This window comes from Suncus etruscus, chromosome 2, assembly GCF_024139225.1.
Source record: "Suncus etruscus isolate mSunEtr1 chromosome 2, mSunEtr1.pri.cur, whole genome shotgun sequence".
Lineage (NCBI taxonomy): Eukaryota > Metazoa > Chordata > Mammalia > Eulipotyphla > Soricidae > Suncus > Suncus etruscus.
The window spans coordinates 662,501-672,109 of NC_064849.1; the positions used below are offsets into that span (position 1 = coordinate 662,501).

The 9,609-nt window shown below is 51.6% G+C and overlaps 1 protein-coding gene and 1 non-coding gene across 2 annotated transcripts in view; both read left to right on the forward strand.

The window, feature by feature from the left end:
• Positions 1 to 606: 606 nt before the first annotated feature.
• LOC126001016 (2'-5'-oligoadenylate synthase-like protein) overlaps positions 607 to 9,609 on the forward strand; it is a 17,842-nt gene continuing 8,839 nt past the window's right edge. Inside the window, 2 exon segments of the mRNA XM_049768188.1 lie at positions 607 to 705; positions 707 to 805. Of these exon segments, the coding sequence (XP_049624145.1) occupies positions 607 to 705; positions 707 to 805 (198 nt within the window).
• Positions 8,539 to 8,645, forward strand: LOC126003138 (U6 spliceosomal RNA). The gene has a single exon (XR_007493677.1). It is a non-coding gene; the product is annotated as a U6 spliceosomal RNA (small nuclear RNA).

The window sequence follows — 9,609 nt, forward strand, 5'->3', positions numbered from 1 at the left end:
TGAAAATTCACACTGAATTATAATTATATTCACCATACCTGCGTTTACTGTTTTCTTAACAGTTCCCAATGTAATGATTCAACCCATTTTTCTGATGCATCTGGGAGGGGACAGAGAGGTTACCTGCTCTGGTACCCCCGTGCCCACTCTGATGTCATGTTCCACGTGAGATGAGGAGACTAACAGAGGACCAAGCTGCAACCTCCTGAAGAAGTTGCATCTTTCAGTCAAAGAAGCAAAGATCTATTTCGGTTTCCAAACGTCACAGTCGTCACTGCAGAAGAGAAATTCTTCGAGCTGGAATCGAAACCTAGCAGAGAAGTCTTGACTGAATGCCAAGCCCTGTTAAGGTGGCCCCAGACCTCCCCTCTCAGGCCAGTGTCCCTCAGTGTCCCTCAGTGTCCTGGCCGCAGTAGACACGCTCTCAGAGGGGTACCAGGTCAGGAGGTCCCCCTTGGTTTCATCTCGGCTCTGGTTCTTTGTCCCACGGGGCCCCGGGAGGACAGCACCAGAGGAGCCCCCTTAACAAAAGGGTGTGTGCCAACAGGCCAGGTAGGTGATCAGGGCTGTCTAGCTGTCCCTGCTCCCCAGGCTCAGGGGACAGAGATGGCCCTGACCCCGGAGCTGTACGAGGCCCCGGCCTCCAAGCTGGACGCCTTCGTGGCCCGCTGGGTGCAGCCCACCCAGGAGTGGAAGGAGGCAGTGCCTGGATGCTGGAGGAGTCGTGGAAACCTTCCTCAGGGAACAGCGCTTCCAGGGGGAGCAAGGACTAGACCAGGAGGTGCGGATGCTGAAGGTGGTCAAGGTAAGCCTGCAGCCCTCCACTCCCCGGCCAACTTGGGGGGCCCAGGCCATCCTCCTGTCCCAGGATCTCAGGATCGCCCTCCTGCAGCTACAACCCCCAGACACACACACATACACACACACACACACACACACACACACACACACACACACACACACACACCACTTTCCTTGGGCACATGAACCCACAAAAAAAGCCAACAGTCTCGCTTCTGAAAGTATATCCCTTCTCAATCCTGAGGGGTCGGGACGAACCTCTTTCCTTTGTTATTGTTGTTGTTGTTCGTTTGTTTCATTGGGGCCACACCTGGCAGCACTCTGGAGTTACTCCTAATTCTATGCTCAGAAATCACTCCTGGCAGTTTAGGGGACCCTATGGGATGCCAGGGATCGAACCTGGGTCAGCTGAATGCAAAGCAAACACCCTACTTGCTGTGCTATTGTTCTGGCACCTGACTCTCCAAATAAATAAATAAATAAATAAATAAATAAATAAATAAAAATAAAAACAGAGGCAGAAAAGACGAAAATGCATTGTGCAGAGCAGCTGTATAGTAGAATTGGGGGTGGGGGGACATAGTCGTGCGGCTGGCTGTTAGAGAAGGGGATGATGGTTAGTTTTGTGCGATTATTTTAGAGTTGGGAGAGCAGAGGGTGTTTGCTTTTGTTGAGCACTATTGCCTGAGTCTTTAGGAGCTCACATCCTTGATGCCCTGAACTTACTATTTATCGGAAGATAAAAGAGGCCAGTTTTCCCCCTTCTCGGTTCTCACTCATCAGGCATATGAGTGCTGCTTTGGGGTTCTTCCTGCTTTTCTGTGCTTTTACACAGAAATATGAATTTCCTGAGCTCAGAGAGATGAAGTGGGGTGAGACAGAGAGACAGAGACAGAGAGAGAGAGAGAGAGAGAGAGAGAGAGAGAGAGAGAGAGAGAGAGAGAATGCAGTGGTAAGGTGCTTGCCTAGCACACGGCCAATCCAGGTTTAACACTTGACTCAAACCTGAGCATCACATACAGTCCCCTAAGCACCACCAGAGCCAAGAATAACCTTTGAATACTGCTGGGTGTGGTCCAGAGAGAGAGAAAGAGAGAGAGAGAGAGAGAGAGAGAGAGAGAGAGAGAGAGAGAGAGAGAGATGACGTGACTTGCTCAAGGTCGCTGAGCTTCTAATGGAGCAGGGGTGATATGGAACCAGGGTTCCTGGCCACCCCACTTAGATTCTCCCCAGGCTCCCAGATACTGCAGGACCCCAATTCCATCCTGGCACCTCCCGAAGACCCACGGCACCGCCCGAGTGAGTCGCTTCAACCCTCAAAACCATCAAATCATAAAAAGAGACTCGGATTAACTCCGTAGGTGGCAAAGCAGATTTTGCATAGCATGAGAATGGAATTTTCCTAGACATGGACGGACATGGAAGCATATTGAGTGAGAGGGAGAGAGAGACACACAGAATAGTTTCATTCATCTGTGGGATTTAAGAAAAATAAAAGACATTATGGTAATAACACCCAGAGACGATTGAGATGAGGGCTGGAAAGACCAGCTCATGATATGAAGCTTACCACAAAGAGTGGTGAGTTCAGTTAGAGAAGTAACTGCACTGGCAACTATCATGAGAGAAATAGAATAGAGAAATAGAATGCCTGTCTCAAAGAAGGAGGGAGATGGGGGCATTGGTGGTGGGAAGGTTGCACTGGGAAGGGGGGGGTGTTCTTTTTTATAACTGAAACCCAACTACAAACATGGTTTATAATCATGGTGCTTAAATAAATTATTATCTAATTAAAAATAGAATATTAAATTAAATTTTAAAAAAGCAAAAACAAAACAATTGAGCAAAGAGCAACAGGCAAAGAGAATAACATTATTGGAACTATAAACCTTCCCTTACCAGCACCCAAACAAAAATAATCGGATGCCCAGGAGTGAACCCTTTTCCTGGAGAACTGAATGTGCTCCAGCAGTAGCAAGGGACGAAGCCTTTTCTAGAAGGTTCATTTCATTCCTGGGGCCCAGATGTCACCCTGGGTTAGGAGGGAGAAGGGCGGCTGTGTGTGGGTAAAAAGGGTGGGCCGGGGAAGATAAGGCCAAGGACAACCAAACCTCAGCCAGCGAGCTTGAGTCATTGGGGTAGAAAGATCTGGAAGAACCGTGCCCTGTGACCTCGTCCTTGGGGTGACTGCCCCCTCCCAGAGTTCCCAGCATCATGAACACGCCCTCTCTGGTTTCAGGGTTCTCACTGGCCAGAGGATGCCACTAAGTCTCCCACCCACAGGCCTAAGGATTGACTTTGGAGGACAGGACGCACACTGCATGAGGGCAGGAGCGGGTCCCTCCGGTAGAGTGCGGGGTCTGGGCTGTGTTTGAGCTAGTAGACAGGACACCCTGCTGCCCAAGTCACTGCGCCCTTGGCACGGACAGAAAGAAGAGGGACTTAGTTTTCCAAAGAGGTCATGAAGATTAGATTTGGGGGGGGAGGGGAGTTGAGCTACACCCTACAGTGCTCAGGAGTTACTCCTGGCAGGCTCGGGAGACCCTATGGAATGCCAGGACTGAACCCGGGTCAGCCCCATACAAGGCAAACACCCTCCCCTCTGTGATATTATTCTGGGCCCACCCCACCCCCTTTGTTTTAAATAAAAACTCTTGGAGTGGGGAGCAATAGTACAGCATGAAAGGCGTTTGCCTTGCTCATGGCTGACCTGGGTTCGATCTCTGCCATCCCATAGGGTCCCTGAGCACAGAGTCGGGAGTATCCCTTGAGTATGTCCCAATGTGGTCCCAAAAAGCAAAAAAAAAAAAAAAAAAAGAAAAAAGAAACAAAAAAAAGCCATTTTCAGTATTGTCTACTTCTGGGTCCCTCTCTTCAAGATGGTGGAGACTAACTTATTAGCAGCAGAAAAGCGGATTTAAAGTAACTATAGAAAGATGGCAGTGACCCCTGCTAGCCTAGGACGGACCTCGATTCGGTCCCCCCGGTCTCCCATATGGTCCCCCAAGCCAGGAGGGATTTCTGAGCGCATAGCCAGGAGTAACCCCTGAGTGTTGGACCCCCCCCCAAATAAAAGGCCATTGGTCCTTCTGACCCCATCCAGGCTACAGGGGCGTGATGCTTGGATAGGAACCTCCAGGCCTGAGTGGCCCCAAGCTAACAGGACTCTGTCCGGCAGGTGGGCGCCTTCGGAAACGGCACGGGAATCCTGAGCAGCACGGAGGTGGAGCTGGTGGCCTTCCCAAGCTGTCTCCGCAGCTTCCAGGACCAGGCCAGGTGCCACCAGCGCCGTTCTCCGCCTGATCCGGAAAAGGGCCCTGAGCTCGGAAGACCTGCTGGCCCTGGGGCTGGAGAGCGTGAGACTGGTCCGGGGGGTCCCCCGACGCGCTGGTCTTCACCGTCCACTCTTGGAGTTCAGCTGAGCCTGTGACTGTCCGAGTGGTCCCTGCCTGCAAGACCCTGGGTAAGGGCAGGGCTGCCCCAGACCCTCAGACAGGCTAGTCCCAGATGGTTGCCCCAGGAACTGGTTCTTATCTCTGGCTGTGAACACAAACACTGAGCTTTACCGGCAAGGGGACAGCAGGAAGGGGGCTTGCCTTGCACGTGCCAGCCCAGGTTCCATCTGGACCTCCCTATGGTCCCCCAAGCACCACCTGGGGTACCGTATTTTTCGCTCTCTAAGACGCACCTGACCATAAGAGCAGGGGTTGAGGTCTCAGTCCTCATTGAAGGCTCTCCCTCCAGGACCCCTCCCCAGCCTGGGGCTTTCTGAATCCACCCTTGCTCCCTGCCTCCCCAGGACCTTCCGTGGTCGCCAACACCCAGCCTCCTCACCCCGCGGTCTACGAGGCCTTGATTCAGGCCGAGGGCAGCCCCGGCCTTTTCTCCCCGTCCTTCTGTGAACTGCAGAGAAACTTTGTGAAGCATCGGCCCACCAAGGTGAAGAGCCTCCTGCGGCTGGTGAAGCACTGGTACCTGCAGGTGAGAGGGACAGAGGGGTGCAGCAGGAGGCGGAGGACAGGGAGCCAGAGGAGGGGAAGGGTCAGAATAGTAGGCAGAGCCTGATTCAAATCTGAGCAAGCTAGGAGGTGGGGGAGCACGTGGCCAGGGTGACAGCACAGCGGTAGGGTGTTTGCCTTGCATGTGACAGGCCTGGGACGGACCCGAGTTTGATCCCCGACATCCCATAAGGTTCTCCCCCGAGGAGCCGGCCAAGAGCGATTTCTGAGCACAGAGTCAGGAGTAATCCCTGATTGCCGCCAGGTGTGACCCCCCCCCAAAAAAAAAAAAAAAAAGAATTCACACACAAGGTCTGTATGGACTAAGTCGATTTCGAAACATCAGGATGATTAGTCACCCAAACCAGCATTTCTCAACTGGAGGGGCCTCCTCTGAGCTCCCCCATAAGCCAAAGGTGTGAAATCATGTGGAAAAAGGGCCACGGTATCCTTGCCAACCGCTAGGATGGGGTGGAGATAAGGGCCCAGGAAGGAACCGGGTCAGAGGGTGAGAAGAAACTGCGGCCGGAGAGATAGCATGGAGGTAAGGTGTTTGCCTTGCATGCAGAAGGTCGGTAGTTTAAATCCCGGCATCCCATATAGTCCCCCAAGCCTGCCAGGAGTTACCCCTGAGCGCTGCCGGGAGGGACCCAAAACAAACAAACAAAAAAAACAGAACAAAAATAAATAAATATAAATAAATAATAATAAGGGGGGCCAGAGCAATAGCACAGCAGGGAGGGCCTTTGCCTTGCACATGGCTGACCAGAGTTGGATCCCTGACATCCCATATTGTCCCCAGTGCCTGCCAGGAGTAACCCCTGAGCAGCACCAGATGAGGCCAAAAACTTAATTATAACTATGTTATTTGTTACCGTGGGAAACATTCGACACAACTTGACATATTTACACTCTCGAAGTGTTTGTCAAGTGGGTGGGCCCCAACTCAGGGCCAGAAGAGCAGGCGGCTGAGAATGCAAGGCCAGTAGCTGGCAACAGAGACAGGAGTGTGGGGTTGTGCCTCTGGGCTAGGCTCACCCTCACCCAAGGCCTGGGGTCTCCCTCCCCGTCTGTTCCACAGTATGTGAAAGCCTGGTGCCCCCGGGCCGCGCTGCCCCCACTCTATGCCCTCGAGCTCCTGACCATCTACGCCTGGGAGGTGGGTGCTGAGGAGCAGGAGAGCTTCCGGCTGGATGAAGGCTTGACCACGGTGATGGAGCTGCTCCAGGATCACCAGTTCCTCTGCATCTACTGGACCAAGTTCTACTCGATGGATGAGCCGGGTCCTTAGGGAGTTTATCCGGAGAAAGCTCAAAGAGGAGAGGTACGGGACCCACATGCGACTCGTGGGGAACCAGAGCAGGGCAAGGTGGGCACAGAACGTGTGGGGGTCTTCTAAAGCCACCTGGCACTCACACTGTGACATCTCGCATCCCCCTCCTCTGGGGATCATGATGAGGAAGGCTGGTTCCTAGCCCTTCAGGCACTGCTCCCTCTGCCCCAGCTAGGGAGGCCACAGCTGGGCATTGGTCTCCCCAAATTACTTGCAAATTCTGTCCTGCTGGCATGGAAGCCCATATCTCTTACTGGTAGGACACAGCACAGTCTGTTGAGAGGCTGAAGGCAATTACAGCCTCGAGATGAGAGATAAGGTCTGATCACAGCCCCAGAAGCTTCTTGACCTCCCTAATCCTTTCCCAGGACATCAGTCTACCCCTGCAGTCCTATGCCTGGGACTTCCCCTCCCCAGCACCCCTTCCCCGATTTACTCCAATGAACGTGCCCACCTCCTGATCCATGAGCACTGGTGGATAAGTCCCCGGCTCTCTCCAGAACTTCTGGGGTCATGGCTTGTCCAGTTGCTTCCCCAAGACCCCCACCATGTAATCACCTTGACCCCCAATACTGGCCAAGCTCCCAGCCCTGTCCCACCCTCTTACTGGTACTTCCATGCGCTTCCTTCCAAGTAACCTCTTGCACTTGGGTCGTGTCTTGGGGTCTCCTGCAGGGAGAGGCCAGCCTGCCATTTGCCACTCAGTCCCAATGTGTGGGTGTCCCCAGAGTGTTCCCATGTTTACAGATCTCTCTGCGGAGTCTTGGGTCTTCCCTTTTTTAAATTTTTATTTATTGAAACAATTGTTATCTACAGAGTCCTTCCTAGTTGAATTTGAGATCTCCAATGAGTCAGGACCCTTCCCACCCCCAGTGTCAACCTCCCTCCAACAATGGCCCAGAGTACGTCCCATGCCACCACCCATGGCCCTCTGGCCTGCCAGTATAAAGGGGTTCTTTGAGTTTAGATTGTCAAAGTTCAAGGTTCCTTAATTCTATTATCATAGGCTTGGATATTTTGTTCTGTCCTTAGTTATTTCCCACCAATGCATCCAAAACCACTTTGGTCCCTGGCCCTCAGCCTTTCTTTATTTCTTTCTTCTTAGTTTTATAGAAAAATGCGGAATATGTGGTAAAATAAAGTAATCTCTGTTTGGGTCCTCCTTTTCTTTTGGTCTTTGGGCCAGGGGTTACTACTGGCTCTGTGCTCAGAAATCAGAAATCACTCCTGGCAGGCTCAGGGAACCATATGGGATTTCTGGGGATCAACCCAGGTCCGTCCCAGGTTGGCCACGTGCAAGACTAACGCCCCTACCACTGTGCTATCTCTCCAACTCTTTGGGTCTTCCTTTTATAAAGACTAAATCCCCATCTCTATATGGAAGCATGCTGAAGGACTGGGGACCTGGGAAACTAGTCCTGTTGAATGAATTAAACTAATAAGAGTCCTTGATGGTGCTGGATGATGGTGGATGGATGGTGAGGCCTTTCTCGGAGAAAGCTCAAAGAGGAGAGGGTACGGGACCCACATGCAACCCATGGGGAACCAGAGCAGGGCAAGGTGGGCACAGAACGTGTGGGGGTCTTCTAAAGCCGCCTGGCACTCACCTGTGACATCTCTCGTCCCCTCCTCTGGGGATCATGATGCAGAAAGGCTGATTCCTGCCCTTCAGGCACTGCTCCCCTCTGCCCCAGAGGGTCTTTGGCCTGGCGGGTCTGAGGGTTCAGGAGAAAGGCGAGAAAATGGTCCACAAGCAGTCAGTAGAAGTCAGGAGACATGAAGGCTTTATTCTAAGGCCCTTGCCACCATGTGTGGCTTCTAAGCTAAGCCAGCCTTTGCATCCATGATGTCCCTCATCTCTCCCCCCCTCCCCGTGTCTTCCTTCTACTCCTTCTGTTGCTGAATCTCTCTTTTATCACCCCCCAGGCCTTAATTTACCAACCTCAGACCCCCCCCCAGCGGTGGGCTGGTCTGACCATCAGGTAAGATAGACAGGAAGTTGGGGGGAAGGTAACACTAGACCAAGGTTTAAGGTACTTGCTTGCACGTGGTCAACCCCAGTTCAATCCCCAACACCATATAGAGTCCCCCTGAACATCACCAGGAGTGATTGATCACTGAGCACAGATTCAGGAGTACCCCCTGAGCACTACCAGGTCTGGGGGGTGGGATCCCCTGGAATTTTTTTTAAATAGAAAAACAAAAATTTGGGTCCAGAGCAATGGTGCTAGGGGTAAGGTGTCTGCCTTGCCCATGCTAATCTAGGATGGACTTTGGTTTGATCCCCTGGCATCTTATATGCGCCCCCTCAAGCCAGGAGCGATTTCTGAGCACATAGCCAGGGGAAACCCTTGAGAGTTACCAGATGTGGCCTAAAAAACAAAAAAAAAAGAAAACAAGAATTTGGTGCTCACTTTGGCAGCACATATACTAAAATTGGAATGATACAGAGAAGATTAGCATGGCCCCTGCACAAGGATGGCATGCAAATTTGAGAAGTGTTCCATATTAAAAAAAAAAAAAAAAAAAACAAGAATTTGGGCCTGGGGCTGGAGAGATAGCATGGAGGTAAGGCATTTGCCTTTCATGCAGAAGGTCATCGGTTCGAATCCCAGCATCCCATGTGGTCCCCCCGTGCCTGCCAGGAGCTATTTCTGAGCAGACAGCCAGGAATAACCCCTGAGCACTGCCGGGTAGTGACCCAAAAACCACAAAAAAAAAAAAAAAAAAAAAAGAATTTGGGCCAAAGAAATAACACGGGCAAGGAAGGCATTTGCCTTGCATGCATTCAACCTGGGCTCAATCCCCGGCATTTTATATGGTCCCTGAGCATTGCCAGAAGTGATTTCTGAGCTCAGAGCCAGAAGTAACTCTTGAGTACCATCCAAGTGTGGGTCCCCCTAAAAAACAACAACAACAACAACAAAGAAGGATGCTTGAAAACAATCATGGTCTGTAGAGATGGAGATGAAACAGAATCCCCATCTGCCAGTGGTGGGAACTAAGGGCCTCAGTTTCCTCGCTGTGAATGGAAAACAATAACAAACAATAGTGGCAACAACATATAACTGGCCCTCTCCTATAGAATTATTGTAAGAATTAACATAGGTTCCTGGAGTAAGCTGGAGAGTTTCAGTGAGGAGGCACTTGCCTTTCAATCAGCCAAGCTAGGTTCAGTCCTCAGTACGACAGAGGGTCCTCCAAGACCCTATAGGAGTGATTCGAAACCAGAGAGCCAGAAGTAAGCCTGGAGCACCCCCAGCAATGGCCCCAAAAACCAAAAATAAAATAAATAAAATTATGGGACCGGAGCGATAGTGCAGCAGTAGGGCATTTGCCTTGCACCCAGTTGACCCAGGAAGGACCGCAATTGGATCCCCCAGCGTCCTAGATGGCTCCCCGAGTCAGGTGCAATGATGTTACCATTGCCAAAGCATTTGGGTCCTCTAGCCTAGTTCACAGAGCCAGGGACAAATG